This window comes from Accipiter gentilis, chromosome 5 (assembly GCF_929443795.1).
Source record: "Accipiter gentilis chromosome 5, bAccGen1.1, whole genome shotgun sequence".
NCBI classification, from domain to species: Eukaryota; Metazoa; Chordata; class Aves; order Accipitriformes; family Accipitridae; genus Astur; species Astur gentilis.
In genome coordinates, this window is record NC_064884.1 from 41,675,934 (window position 1) to 41,691,893 (window position 15,960).

Here is a 15,960-nt window from a genome sequence, read left to right on the forward strand (position 1 = left end):
ATTTTTTGATGTATACGTACCTCTGAACCTATTGCACCAAAAGGTGCTTGGTTTGAGAGGCTTCTGTGGCCTCTTCATGTCAGAGGCATGAATAAATTCACTTGATTCTGTGTAACTGGTTTGGGTCTGACTTTTTTCATAGCAGAATTGGTTTTTTGTTAAATCATTTGGATGGTTTAAAAAAATAATTAGAAAATTTGCTTGCATATTTTTTTATGGGTAGTTCATAATGATCTAAATGGTACTGGTTTTAAATGTCTGTCAGGAAAGGATATTTTGAATTTTACAAAGCCAACAGACAAAACCAATTTCAATGGCAAGCTGGGGCTGCTGATGTTCAAGTGTCTTTAAGAAGCTGTATCTTCCTTTTATTTCTAAAAATGTGCTATTGCAGTTGGTCCCCACTTGCCAGAAGTGGAGCATGTGCATGATAATGGTTTATGATTCTGCAAATATTATATTTAACAGTAACAACAAAATTCATTTTGTAGCATAAAATCACACTTCATAACAAAACTTCTTTGCTAGGGAGTTATATTATTTATTCAGTGGTGATTTGTGTATATAAAAATAGAAACCTCTTACTGCTTTCCAAACAAAAATATTTCAGTGGACTATTCTGTTGCTTTTAACATGGTCTCTTTAAGAGTGTGTTTTGCTAGTTGAATGAATGGTTTGAGTGAATATTGGTTTATATATTGTTAGGATTAAAAGAGGATTGGGTGAGTCTGGATCCAAACCTCTTCCTTACAATCTTGCAGCAGTTTGGGTGGAACCTCCATTAGGGACAAGGAGATACAGGAGAATTTCCCTGTGGCTTTTTTCACTTCAGGCTGAAGACAAAATAATTCCTCTTCTAATTCGTTTAATAAACTAGTTCCAAATTGTTCCTGTTTCTAGCTAAGCTGGAATAATTGTAAAAATACAATATTCAGCTCTTAAATATTTGATTGTAGGAATTGTTGGTTTGAATGAGACTGGAATGACAGTGAGGGGAATTACTCAGGGGGTGTGTGTATAATATATGTATACCCGGTGTGAGAGTTTAATTTTGCTCACTATTACACAACTTTTAAGCTTTTAAGTCTATATGTTTCTCTCATTTGCTCCTGAGTCAGCTCTGGAAGACAATCTCCTGTGCAAGCATAGGGGAAAGCAGATTTTTGGAGCACAGATCCGTACCTTATCCTGTTCAGTAGTTGCAGGCACAGAGCTCCTGCCTTTAGGCAAGTGTCGGAGCAGTTCCTTTTTGTTTATGGTGTATGAAGAAATCCTTGAGCATACAAACAGGCCTTGTTTCTATACATCCTGCTACTGAGTTTACTTGCTGGAAAAATCCATTTTCTGGTGGGTTTGTTGCACTGGCGTCCCAGCACTTCAATAATAAAAGCCGTCTGGAGATGGAATAGGTTTTACTTATCATGAAGTGGGTTTCTTCCTAGGCCTGAAAGGTTCAGTGCTCGCAGAGGTGAAGAAAGCTTTAGCTTACCATGAGTGCTTAAAAAACGTAGCTCAGCTGAAGTCAGAAAATATGGCAGAGACTGCGAGGTTATAGATTTGCAGTCTTGTGCTTTTTAAATTATCTTGTAACTTTTTTGATCTTTTTAAAGGTTAAATTGTTGGTCGCTTTCTTCTATCAGAGAGGTCAGGCTTAATCCTCTGCTTGCCTGCTTAGTTAGGGATACCTTTGCATGGCTTTTGAAATCATCGGTAGAGGAATCACACACACGAGCATAGCAGCCGAATACGTACGTTCAGACAGCAGGGCTAACGTAAGACAAGCTGACCTGCAGCCACCAACAGAGACATGCGCACAAAGCCGTGCGTGATGGGTCAGCTGTCACGGGGGAACTGCTACTCAGCCACAACCCAGCTGTGCTCGAGTCTTTGAGGTTGTTAATGCTTTTTTTTTTTTTTTTTGTCTTCAGTCTTAAGGATCTGTGTCAGACAGAAAAAATATAGCTAAATTTAGTGAAATTACAGCATCTCCTTTAGGAAAATGGCGGTCTTAAAGAAGCAAATAGGAGCACCTCTCCTCCAACAAATGGATAAAATCATTGCAGCATTGCTGTTGAGGACAAGACTGCAACTTTGTAGGATCCTTGATGATGTGTGTAAGCCTGGTGATTTCAGTACATCTCCATGTTTAAACTCAAAAGCAAATGACCCCTTTCAAATCCATGCTTGGATGTAATATCTTTTTGAGTGAACCATTTGTCTTCCCTCTTGTACGGATGAGAAATGTCCAGGCAAGCCTGAAGTGAACAAAGGACAGAAGACAAACAATCCTGAACTTTGAAAGCTAACAAGACAAAGATTTGACATTTCAAGATTTACCATTTCACTTTCTAACTAATGCACTTCTTGAGGTAATCTATTATACCTTAAATTTGAACATCAGATTTGCAGACTAAGCAACAGTGAAAAGTGTTGTAGAGCCTGTAAGCGACTCCAGGCCTTGACTACAAGAACACAGTCTTTACCTTGAAAACAACATTAGCCTTCTTTTACTCTTCACATAAAACAATTTATAACCTATGCTGTCTTTTTAAAATGAAGGTGTTTCTCATGTCAAAAATACAAGCTGTAGAATTCTGCCTCTTACCCAAAAAGTAATGGCAATCTTGAGGATCAGCTTTCAGTGCTGTGGGGCAAGGGGAACAACTTCTGATTGCTATGTTCTTCCCTTATCTTTTTTAAAAATTAAATAAATAAAATAATTTATTTTTTTTCCTTTTAGCCTTATTCTTCTTTAACTTCCTTATGTCATACCAAATGTTATTTGCACAAGTATGGCGCTTGGTGTTAGCACATGCAGGCTGTCTTGGTGGTCAGCACATTTGAAAGGGAGCGACTTTCACTGCAGAGAAGGTTGTAAAATTTCTTATGCTAAACCTGGTTTGTTGTGGATTTGCAAATTGGCTGTTTGTTTCGAAGCTGTAATTTGGTCCATGCGAAGCTTTAGCAGGGGACTGAAGAGTGAGTTATAGAAATGAAAATGTGATTAATTATCGGGTGATATCATTGCTTCCCTTAAATAATGCTCTTCAACAAGTATCAGTCCACAGAATAAGGTTGCTCAAGTTCATTCATGGTGTATTTTCATGATTCAGCTTATTTGAGGATTCCTGAGCAAAAAATGTGCTGTTACTGTTGGTCCTTTAGTCAGGCAGGAAGGTGTTAGTGGTAACGAGAGGGTACCTTGGTGAGTTAAGGTGAATGTTTTATTTCTGGAATAGCATCAGACTTCCTTTGCAGCTTTCAGTAAGGTACTGAATCATTACGCCATGTGTGAAGTAGTTCTTGACTGTCAACAGCAATGTTAGGTGTCTGCTCTTTAAAATTTTCAGATAATTGCAGTCTAATACATTTCTTTCCTCAGGAGGAAAAGAAATTAAAAGGATAAGTACTGGGCAACTTGAATAGACACAAGTTAAGCCTGGAGTTCATGTATTTAAAAATGTTTATGTATAGAACATGTCTTATGATCTGCAAGATATTTGCTAACCATTAAATTCTTTGAGATAGAATTTTTTTTAGCTGATGATTGACATTTTTCTGGTGAAGTAATACCAACTCTCACCAGCTGGGGAACCGCTCCTGAAGTATTGATAACTGCTGGTAAAGTTTTCTTTAGCTTGAGTGCGTGGGGTCTTAATTTCAACAGCTTGAGATGAATAATAACAGTGAATCTGTTTGGACCAAAGCTTTTATAGCTCTTTTTATACAAGGTCTGTGAAGAGACTTTGAAGTCTTGTTGATGGGAGGTGCATGTGCTTGCTTTCTCACAGTTGGTGTAGGTAGAAGCAGGTCATTTCTGCCTATAGAAAAATATATCTTTTCTGAGCACTGTGGTGCTCTTCATTTTTGAAAGGAAATTTTCAAGTTTTTTGCCTTGGGAAACCAAATGCATATTTCATGCATACCACCAGGTTTTGTTGTATCACCTAGGAAACAACAATTTCTCTTTTTTTTTTTTTTTTTTTCCCCCAGAATAAGGCTTTTCTTCCCACTTTCTCCCTTGCCATTTGTGGCACCAAGCTCCCTTGAGAGGACCATCTCTTCCAAAGCCTGGTGCCCTGCGATATCTGGAGGTCCCTGGCAGAGACGTGAAAAGCTCATTTGGAGTTTTTTCTGCTATGGGCTAGACCTTCATTTTTCGCCATAAGCTAGTCAAGAAGCTAGATTAAGACTGATTCACATTTGGATCAACAAAGATATAAATAAAAAATGCCCAGAAGGTGCAGAGAACACAGTGCTGGGAAGGGCTGTTCTCCAGGAGGGTATAAACTGTATCTGAGAACATAAGGTCTGTCTCTACTCCTACAAAATCAAAAGAATAGTGGCATCTGCAATGTTGCTGGTGTTTGCCTGAGTCTCTTCTGTGCATGCTTCCCAATGTGACAGTTTACTTCTAAGAAGACAGCACGTATTATTTACATAAATATGCCATAGGTGCATGAGACACCTGAAGCAAAGCAATTGCTTGGAAAAAGCTGAAAAGGACATGAGTTATAGAACAGTGAGAATTTGCTTCTCAGGTGAGATAGGCTGCTGGACTTGCCGTTTGGTATATCTCTTTAGCTGTTCAGCTGAATTTAGTGTTCAATGTGAACACTGAAAACAGTGGGTAACCACAAGAAAGAAGTGAAATCTAAAACATGCTTGTAGAACTACTACAATATTATATTGCCTTGCGAAAGCTGGGCACGCTTCCCATCCCTGCTTTCTAGGCAGCAGCTGCAGGACCTTCTGCGGTGGGGTGGCTCTGGTTGCACAGCTCAGTGAGGTCTGCTCCCTTGGTCACCGTGGGCTCCGTGCTGGAGGTGGGCACGGACAACAGGCAGGACGTTGTGATGGGAGATGGGAGCAACAAGCAGGATCATGGCAGTGAACAGGTGGTGTTGTCAGACTCTTTAAAAAAAAATTAAAATTAATCAAAAAAGACATGTTTGGGAACCATGGCCACACACCATCAGATCTGAGGTCTGTGTGGGGCAAATCACAGCCTAACAGGCTGGAGACGCCTTTGCTTAAACTCTAAGACATGGAGTGTGGTGTGCTGTAAGCCGCACGGCCAAATTATGGTTTGAGGAGCCTGTGCTACTCTGCTCAAACAACTCAATGTGTAGCACCAGACACTCCTAACCTACTTTCTCCGGGCCATTCAGTGTTTCATAGCCTTTTTTTTTTTTTTTTCCCTCCCATTCATCTGCTTCTTAAAATAATCCCAGTTATTCAGCATCTCCTGCTGTGAGATTTTCCAGGCCCTCAATCATTTTCTTTACCTTCTCTGAACCATTAGATTCTCCTTCATGTTCACCGTCCCAGTGCTTCACACACTATTCCAAGTGAGACTGTGGCACCCAGGTCATTATTCCCCATGGTAGTCTTTACCGCATGATAACGCCTTGCTTGTTTTCAGCTGCCTTGCGTGTTTGTGCCAAGATCTATCCAGAGCTGTCTAAAATCATTTTCAGTTACTTTTTCTGAGTTGGTGCCGTTAATTTAAAGCTGTCATATAGCTCTTCAATTTGCATTTTTTGCCTTTATCTGCTCTGAACTTTGTCAGTCTGCTGCCTATTGACTGAGAATATTTAAGTTCTCCAGTCGTCTCCTGACTTCACCTAGGAAAATCCTATTTATGTTCTTCCGCCTCATCACGTCTCACCCTTGTCTACCCTTCTCAGTCGATTAATAAATATCTCTGTGACTGTGATACACCGATGACTGCAGCTTTGCCTTAGTGAAAAATAATTTCTACTTTGTGTCCTACTTTCTCACGTACTTTTGTCAAAACTTTGCATCTTGCCTTGTGCCTATTTAGTACCCTGCCTCCTGGGACACCTGAAAGCCTAGATGGCATCAAATGTTCTCCTTTGTTGTAGTATTTCCTCAACAAATTAATTGTAATGTTAGTGAGACGTGTGTTTCCTCTGTCAAAACCCCACTTGCTGGAGCCTAACGTTACCAGCAGCCTAGAAGAATATTTGTAATGAGTTGCGATGGGATGGGGGGAATTGAAATGAGCTGTGTTTAGAAAGGAGATATGAACAAAGGCATGATCCCAGGGTATAAAACACTTCTCTGGAGAGATTATAATTTTGTTTCCTGGCATAACATGATCCTCCCACTTCTGTTTTTGTAAACAATCACACTAATTCCATAAGGTGTGGAATAGTGGTTTATTAGCTTCAGTCTTCCTGGATCTTCCCCAGATCAGATGTTGTTGTGAAGGTATAACATTTAGTATCTTGTATCCTTTAAATGAGTACATTTTTAATAAACAGTTGCATAATTTTACAATAATTTTCCAGAGGTGCTTGTGTGGCATTTGACAGCAGTTCTGGTGATTTAATTTGTCAGGTACTGGAGGGATGCTGTTGCTGGAGACATAATTGGTGGCCAAAAATAGACATGAATTCAGAACATCAGAATACCTAGAATTAAGAGAAATTATATAATTATATGACCACTATACATGGCCTGCTGCTGGGCCATGTCATTAGTTTGCATCATTAGCTGGTGCTTAAATAATCTGTTCTTCTATTGCTCTTACTACATAGAAACTGGATGTATAAAATACTGGAATGTGGGCTGTGCACTTGGCTGTTTTCAGTGGTACTTGCTGGGGGGTTCACATATTGCTGTTTTTCCCACTTAATTTTTACTTTATCAGAACTTTTATGTATAATTGGTATTTAAAAAAGAAGTTTTAGGGTTGATCCACACAAAAACCCCATAAATACACTACAAGATGGAGCTTACTTTCCCCATATACTGAGTGCCTGGTTATGCAAGCAATATCCCAGGTGGGTAGTATTTTGAGTTCAAATTAAAGTGAAGCAACTTCTTGAGTATGCCTAAGATTATTCCATGAGGGTTGGGACATATATAGATAATCTCTGCTGCTGTTGACTGCCAGTGAGATTACAGGTGATAATATAGTGGTTTGCCTCAGCAGGCAACTAATGGTTCTTCACTGAATTATAGTGTGTCTCTGTAATTGGTCTTAAATTTACAACTGTAAAGCCCAGTGGCAACATTAAGATATTAAGATATTAATGTTTCCCAATGGTGACACTAAGCTGTGTTTGCTGAACTACTAGAAACTGTTAGAATATTTCAGATATTGTGAAGTCTATTTTCTTGGTACCATATGGGCTGATGAAATCACAGAATGATTTAGGTGGGAAGGGACCTCTGGAGGTCTGTGGTCCAACCTCCTGCTCTGAGCAGGGCTAACTTCAGAGTTAGGTGAGGCCCTCAGTCAGTTGAGTTTTGAAAATCGCTGAGGATGAAGGTTAGACAGCCTCTCTGAGCCTTATTCCAGGGCTGCCACCCTCCTGGGGAGATTTTTTTCCCTTATGTCCAGTTGGAGTTTCTGCTCCTGCAACTTCTGCCCATTGCCTCTTGTCCTTTTGCTGTACTTCTCCGAGAAACCTAGCTCCATCTCCTCTGTACCCTACCTTTTTCAGAGGGTACAGTCATTTGAAGATTAAAACACCTTTGCCTCTTTTTGGAAGCAAGTATTAAAGTTGTTTGAAGTGCACTATAATTTTTGTAGTAGTAAGTACCTTATAGGAGTGGATTGGGAGTCAGGAGACCAGAGTGCAGATTCAAAATAACCTGAGAATGGTACAAACAAAAACCAAATCAACTGAAAATCTCACTCTGTGGTCAGTTAACCTTAGCGGTGCACAGATGCCTCTGGGTGCTTTCTTGTTTGGTCTAGAAGTTTGCTGGATGCTGTAGCTCTGCTCTTTGTGTTCCCAGAATAGCCCTAGACAGCATAGCTGGGCAGTGAGCTCCTGTTTAAAGAATTTCTTCTGAGGAGCTTGAGCCCACTGGTGATCCTTAGACATCTTTGCCTTGAATAACATGTCCTTAACAGAACACAAAGTCAGGTTAAAATATAGGTTGAGTGATGTCCACCTCTATAGAAAAATCTGCTGTACTCGCAGTACGGGTCTGGGGTGGCTGAACTGACCTCACAGCTTGCTGCTGCTGAACAGAGCTGTCCTGTTTTCTTCCCCTGTTTATCACTACCCAGAGCCTCACCCTCTTTCTGTTGCAGTGGCTCAGATGCTCGTTGTGCCCTTCCCTTGCTAAGTTCACAAAAAGGACAGATTTTTGTCAGGTTAGTGAATTGGTAGGGCTGATGATCACCAGAGCTAGCTCAGGGTATGGGGTTAGGACCTCCTGGAAGGGGCAACAGGATGTTGTTCTCAATGGCAGTGAGCCTTTAGACGAGACTGGTTGTGCTCTTGCTTTGCTTCTCTTACTTAGGAAGGGAGAGGGTTGTGTTCAATACCCCTTGCAGCCTGAGGGCACTCCAGCTTGGGTCTTCTGCTTGCCAAGAAATAACTTTGCCTTCCTCCCACCACCTGGCTGTCTAGGTCCCTGTGTACAGGCTTGGCTCTCCCGGGCTCCATCTGGCCCCTTCCGTCTCTTCTTCCTTCTTGCAGAGTGGCACAACTTCAGCAAAACCGGTGGAGCGTGCCCATACTCAGCTAACACATCCACTGATGGGCAGGGGAAGGAACGTTGTCCACATTTTCCACTTCTTGCGCAAGTTGCTTAGCTACATCGAAGGCACAGATGTTTTAAAAGAGGGAAATGGGACCTGCTTGAATTCAGGATGGGCCAAAGCATCTACTTTCAAATGCCTCAGGTCTGGACTGTCACAGACCCTGGTGACACCCTGTTTGGCTCTGCAGGGCAGGTATTCTGCATCATGCTTTTGGGGTGAAAAAGGCACATGTGTAATGTAGTAACAACAGCCATCTGCCTGGGCTTGGTGTCTGCCAGCAGATAGGGATGCAGGCTGAACGTTGCTAGGGGAAAGCATCTGTCCTTTATTTGATTGAGGCCGTAGACTTTCCCAGGTTGCCCCAGCCATGCTGGATAACTCTGGGAATGTTGGTTCTCCAAGACTCTGCGTTTCTCTATTTGTAAAATGGGATTATGGGATCTATCTTCCCTTTTCACTGTTTCAAGATCTGTGGAGAAAACCTGTTTAAGAGCTGTGTGAGTTTTGGATATTTCCTGCTGTAGTTTTATTCTGCGTGTTCTTGCAGTGATTAGTGGGACTGAAAATTTGCTTCTTTACAGGTCAATCGCTTCAATAAGGTGGAGGACAGAGCAATCTTCATTACTGATCGACACCTTTATAAGATGGACCCTATGAAGCAGTACAAAGTGATGAAGACCATCCCCCTCTATAATGTAAGTACAGGGACTGAAGAATCTCATCTCGGACTCTCTTAGTCATGGGCAGTGCATCTACTGTTTAGCTCCATTTTCATATCCATAAAATGGAAAAAGACCTTGGTTTACAGTTTTTAATATATTTAATGTCTTTAAAACAGTTATAGTGCAATTATCTACAACACTGATGCATCACGTTAGCTTTTAATTTCAGCACATAAAATAAAAGCTAAAACCCAAACTGCTTATCACACTCTCTTCTGCTCTTTCTTCTATTTGTTTTTTTATTTGCTGTGCGCTGCAAGATCCTGGCCCCATAAGGGGGTTAGCATTTCACAGCTGCTTATGACACAGTTTCTGTGTCTCTGGGGGTTTGTTTGATCCTTCATGTCGTGTTTGAAATTTTTTTTTTATTTGTTCATTTTTAATGTAAATCTTATCAAAGCTAAATTCAGAATTATAGTGAGGTACCTCGCCTTCGGGGTAGCAGAGTTTAGCTGCCAGTGACAAAGCAGCAGATTATCACTGGTAGGAAGGGGGATGGGGGAAAACCTCGTTTTAGCTCTTCAGCATCCTGGAGTGTGGATTCAACTGCTTGGTTTTTTGACTCAGCCTGAGGTAACACTACTATGGTTATCTTAAACCTACAGAACCTGGCTGGGTTGCTTGGAAATTTCGTACACAAATTTGTTGGGATGTTTGCATTTGGAGAAATAATAAATCTGGTGGCCCCATATTGCTAAAAGAGCAGAGATGGGATTAAGGTAACGGTACTAATCTGCAAATGTGGAGTGAATGATTAGCTCAGACTGCATCTGTAACATTGGTTTTATAGGTCCTCTTCTAACCTCCTTGCTGGTCATCCACCTACACTGTGCACTGACCACCCACGGCAGCATGTGTGTGGAGTAACATGCTCATACCCCAATTCATTTTTCGCTGTACAAAGCAATGTCTCCAATGGCAGTGTCTCTTGTTTTGAAAAGACATTACTGCCAGGGAGTTAGCAGCTGCAGGTCATTTTCCTCAGTTGATGTTCTGTTCTACTGACATTATCTTTTAATTGTGCAAAATGAAATTGTCAGCAGATTACGCTGCTAAATGGCTGACTCTTGCTTGTGCAAACCAACTTGTTCAAATACATAGAGACTACGCAGAGTGTTTTTCCTGGACAGGTGGGGGTTTTGTGAAGTATTAAGGTCGACTCAGGTGGACAAGGTGGAATTTTGTTCATCACAATTTCTCACTACTAGTTTTCTGCACTCTTACGTTATAGAAAATGGCTAGGCCACTGCAATTCACTTACTACATTAGTAATTATACGTAAATCTGTATTTATCACAGTTTTAGAAAAATGTCTGCTTTACCTGTGTGCCTGATGGGTTTAGAGGTGGAGCTTTTACATTTACATAACAGCACAAGACCAGGTCCCTGTTGGTATCTGAACGTTTTCCTCTGAAATTCTTAATGCCTTAAACATTAAAGGGGGCAAGCAAGTTGGATACAGAATATGTCTATAGAATATCTGTTACATAGAAATGTTAGTAGTTATTGTTTTTTTCACAAAACACGGACATCTAAAATAGAATATCCATTCTTACAGAGTGCTGTAGCACAGGCTGTATGTTGGCTGTCTGCTTTGCATTTCCTCTAGCAGCAAAACAGTTAATGGTCTGTGCATATAGGTCTCTTGCTCTTAGAATACTTAAATTTCTGTAGATATAAATCACCTTTATTTAGATTTATTATAGATCTGCAATTATTCCTTTTAGCAACCTACCACAAGGCTTCCTGACTGAACAGTTTCCTTGACCTGAGCAACTATGAAGAGGTCCTGGAGTACTTTGCACAGGAGGGATGGGTCCAAAAGACCCTTTGCTGACTCATACAGGTGTCAGAATAATATTCCAGAGTGGAAATTTGATGAAAGCTATCTTTGGTAAATGCTGTAGTGATAAATTTCTGCTCTGTTGGCCACAGGCTCTCCTTTTACTTACTTCTCCTGCACTGTGTTCCTGGGGAACAGTAGAAAATCTGCACATACACACTGGGATTGCATGGTGGTTCCAGGGCGTGCTCACTGATCCTGTTGATTTACTGCTGACCCCTCTCTGTGCCGCAGGAAGAGGGGAGAGGAGTAGAGAGTTTGGAAATTTATTTGGTTCATATACAGGACATGAAATATTTGTATTTCTTTTGCCAGGATTTTGTAAATGGAACTCCTGCTAATGGTTATTGCTGTAATGCAGTTGTTTTTTCCTTTTGTAGTTATGTTTTATATTTGTTACTAAATTGTCTGAATATGCATTGTCTTTCACCTCTTGAGCTGCCTTGCATCTCTCTCTCATTTTTCTGCGTGCCTGATCCCTTCTTGTGTGGAAACCCTTTCATAGTGTACAGGGAGGTGCTGCAAGTAGCCAATTAGGGATACAGAGATTCCTTCCCTTTCGGGGAAAGAACAATTGTTTGAACTGATACAAAGATTTTGGAGAAGCAAACGGATAATAATTACACCAGTCTTGATGTATATCGGTGTACCAAATATGTCCTACTAGAAGGATGTGTGTTCACTGGGGAAGATGGATTGCCCTTCCAATATCTAAAGGTGAACCCAGTTGAAATTTGTCTGCCTGTTAGCCGTGCTGCTCGCTGTCAGCATTTTGAAAGCACCCTATCAACATGGCAACATCCTTAGGGATGGTGTTTCCATGGAAATCTCATTGGAGACAGTCAGCTGATGTCTGTTACGACCATAAACTTGTTTTCGGCTGAAGAAATTGCACTACAGTTCCCCATCTCCTTTAACTATGTTTACATGTAAATGGTTTCAGTATAGCCTGTAATGCATGCCTGCTCAGATCCCAGGCTCTGCATTCTGTTGTTTTGTGTCCTGTGTGAGGAATCTGTAATTTTGTGCAAATGATGACAAAGCAATAACTTTCCTTTCACTACCCTGACTATTTTGCTGGATTGAGATGCTACTTTAGGGGATTTTCTGTGTGCAAGCATTCTGGCAGTTGCCTCATAAGTACCAATATACAATTATCTTTTTGTTCTTACCTGGAGAGAAAATAAACAGATAATGGCAGAAAGGAATTAAAAAGCGACTGAGCAGCAGAAAGGATCTTACAACTACCTTTCCCAGTACAGTGCTGAATACAATAAAAGATGTTCTGTGGATGCTGAAAATTTTTTCCTGGTCTTTAAGCAGAGCTAATATTAGTGTTTGTAAATACTGAGATAAGCACCTTCTCTGAAATTGTTTCTTTTGTGTTATATTTATTTGTTCAGATAGTCTTACGGGGAGGGCTGAAATAGGAAAATTTTGAAGGGCTCTTGGACTTCTAACAAGCTTCTGTTGAATAATTAATGTTTAAATAGGCTTTTCAAATCCAGAGATTTCAACTTGTTCAACTTTCACACTCAGTGCACATTTAAAACCTTGATGGCAGTAGTCCCTGTGGTGCTATTGTGCTCACAGGATGTTATTTAAGCATGCAAATTAATTTTAAGGGACACTATAAACCCAGGCAGCTGTTAATGTCTGTGCATGAAGTGTAGCTTGTTTTTAAAATATTTCATAACCTCAAAATAGTGTGAACAGTAGAGAATAAACTCCACCTGTGTTGGGTATATTATGCAACTGGTAGCAGGAGGTCTCTGCTCAATGCTTGAAGTGTCAGCAGTTACTGTAGTTTAGACAGACTGTTGTACTGTGATAATAAGCCAACAAAATATTAGTGATTCTAAACTTGAGTAGTGTTTTATCCAGAAAATAGGGCATACACTGCACTGCTGCATGCTGGTTGTGGTGTGTTTTTCTGGGACGATGCTGCTGTCTGGTATGTGTTAGACATCCAGAGCTGGAACAGGTTTCTTGGAAGTAATACGTTGTGACTGCTAAACCAAACATACGGATCCAGACTGTTTCTGAATATGATTCATGCTTCTGAAAGAAGTGAGTAGTCTCCAGCTTGATTTGTGCTAATATCCTTTCCAAAACAGGCAGCAGGGTTACAGAGAAGGCTTTTATCTTTAAGAAGGGAATAATGAGACTTTCGTTTCCACAAAATGGTATATCGGTGCTTCTCACTTTGAGGAGAATGTGGCTTCTCTATGCAAATCTCTGGATTACTCAAAGGAGTCGTGTAGTCCGTTAGTGGACAGGGAAGGTCTGCTGTATTCTCTCTCTGTACTCATCATTCTTGTGCCGTTCTCTCTCTTTTTTTAATTTTATTTTTAGCACCAGTTTGTTAAATGTACTTGCCTCTTGATGGTTTTTTTGCCGTCCTTACATTTTGTTTCCCCAGCAGAGATTCATTTTTTATTTTTTCTAATATTCATCTGAATAGCCTACGTACCCAGATTGCCACTCCTAAAAAATTCCCTGGTTTGCTTTGTGAGATGATGAGGTCAAAGCTTTTAATGTGCCAAGTAGCAGTTACTTGATAGACAAAAAAACAAAACAAAAAAAACCCCAAACCACCAAACCAAAACCCCACACCTTTTTATTTTGTCAGAACAGCAAGACCTTAATCCATGCCTAAATACTGGAATGATCATGGCTTTGCGGGGTTTGCGACTTGTATTTTTCATCAAGATGTTTAGGCTTTCAGTAAACTTCATTCTTACATTATCTGGATATCATTGCATTCCCAGCACTGCGTATGTGAATTTGAAGTTGGTTGTTGGCCAAACTCATGATGATTGTTCATTTCCTTTGAAAAGAAAAAAAAAAAAAAAGGCAGGCTTGTGGCTCTGCCAATGAACCACACGGTGTCATTCAGTGTGAGGTTTTGGGGGAAGAAAGCTTTGGCTGTTAGAAATCCACCTGGTGCACTCTTTGGTGGGTGCACTTGTGGTGCTGGATAGGCAGAAGGACACTACAGTAACACGGGACCTTGCTGCTTCTGGCAAGAGTTGCTGAGAGTGAACCCGGTCTAGATGGTAAAATTTCCTCGCACCTTTGAGACTGTTGACTTCCAAAAAACCACTGGTGTTTCACCTTGACTTTTTCAGCTTGTGGGAGGAGTACTGAGGACCTGCACACTGCCGTTGCCCTGAGCTCTGTGGTAGAGGTACACATTGAGAGCGAATGTGGCATCTTGGAGAGGAAAGAACTAGCCTGGCGAGTAGCAAAGATACATCAACGTATGTAATATTATATAACATTGTTCTTGCTTTCTCTTCACAGTTGATAGGTTTGAGTGTCTCCAATGGAAAGGACCAGCTTGTGGTCTTCCACACGAAAGACAACAAGGATCTCATTGTTTGTCTCTTCAGTAAAGAGCCTTCTAATGACAGCAGGATTGGAGAGCTGGTGGGAGTCCTGGCAAACCACTTCAAGAGGTCAGTCTTGGGGATGGATTTTGTTGAAAACTCAGTCTAGCGTGCCAAATCAGAAACTTCCCCTGAAGTCATTTTGATGCCAGTCTTGAGCTTTATCTGTGTTACTTCACTGTACTATGAGGATAGCAAAGCAACATTATTTCCTTGCGGTTTTGGAACATGCTTTTTTAGCTACCACACTTTGTTTGCCCCTTCTACCTTCCCTGTATGTGTTTGTTAGATCATAGGTGTTTGGGGACAAATATCACTGAAGATGCATTTTGAGTGTGTCACAATGTCTCCTTAACGCTTCTTACAGTCAAACTCTTAATATGTTAAGTTAAGATACAGCTATTCATCTCTCACATTGCTCTCCCTGCCCCCAGTATCAGTAGATGATTTATTGCTTGAGCAGTAAAATGTCACCTCTGTTTCCTGAAAATTGTCTCTTGTAAATCAATGTGCAAAAGATGTTTTATTGGTTAAATGAACACTTGAGTGGTTATCTTGCATTGAGCTGAACGAGCAATAATCACCTTTATACCACAGAGCAAGCTTGGGACTGTCCAGACAACCATCACAGCAGTGAGTAGGGCATTGCAGGCAATCACATAAAAGTAACTCTGTAGAGAAACGGTGTGTGGAGTGAACAGACCTTCAGAGTTGTTCCCTTGCTCCTCTGGAACTGATTCTCTTGAGGACTGATGTTGATCAGCATCACATGCAGCATTGGCTTTTGCTTTTCACAATATCATGCTCCATTTACGACCCATGAAAAGGAGTCTTTATAGGTAAATACTCATAGAGAGCTACAAGTGGCAGGACAATGGGAGTGAATTTAGATTATGTTAGGTCATTTTTTTCATTCATTCAAGAAGAGTGTGCTGGTTTAGCCACTTTTCACCACTACAGTGGAAAGTTCACTGCTGTCTGTACTGCTGGAGTACAGAGCTGGAGCTAAGTTCATTTGAAATGAATTCTCAGCATTGGCATAACTTGTTTTGAGAAATTCAGTGCTGAAAAGCAATTGAAAACATTCACTGTTTTTGCATTTACCTAAATATAGTTTAATTTCAAAGGTAGCTACTCTTGAAGGCTCAGGAGATTATGGTTATTGTAAAGCAACACACTTCATTTCGGGCATCCTGTGAAGTAGCTGGAGTTCTTTCATGTCTGGCATGTTTTGAACACAGGTGGCATCTTCTTCAGATAGCTGATGTTTCTCAGTGCCTTAATGAATCTCTAGTATTGGGGAGAGCTGTGAAACCATTGATTACTCTCCAGATCCCATATGTTCAGTGTTCAGACTGACCTGGTTTCCTGTTCCTTTTGCTCAGATGTTACTACAAAGCACCCAGCCTTTTTGTCACGTGTCTGGTATAGCTGAGTGTGAGGCACATGTTCTTCATTTTAAGAAAGTAT

The 15,960-nt window shown here is 40.7% G+C and overlaps 1 protein-coding gene across 1 annotated transcript in view; it reads left to right on the plus strand.

The window, feature by feature from the left end:
- MYO1D (myosin ID) overlaps positions 1–15,960 on the plus strand; it is a 162,452-nt gene that overhangs the window by 87,516 nt on the left and 58,976 nt on the right. The window contains exons 20-21 of the mRNA XM_049799607.1: positions 9,115–9,228; positions 14,405–14,559. Coding sequence (XP_049655564.1) covers positions 9,115–9,228; positions 14,405–14,559 — 269 coding nt within the window. The remainder of the gene's footprint in view (positions 1–9,114; positions 9,229–14,404; positions 14,560–15,960) is intronic.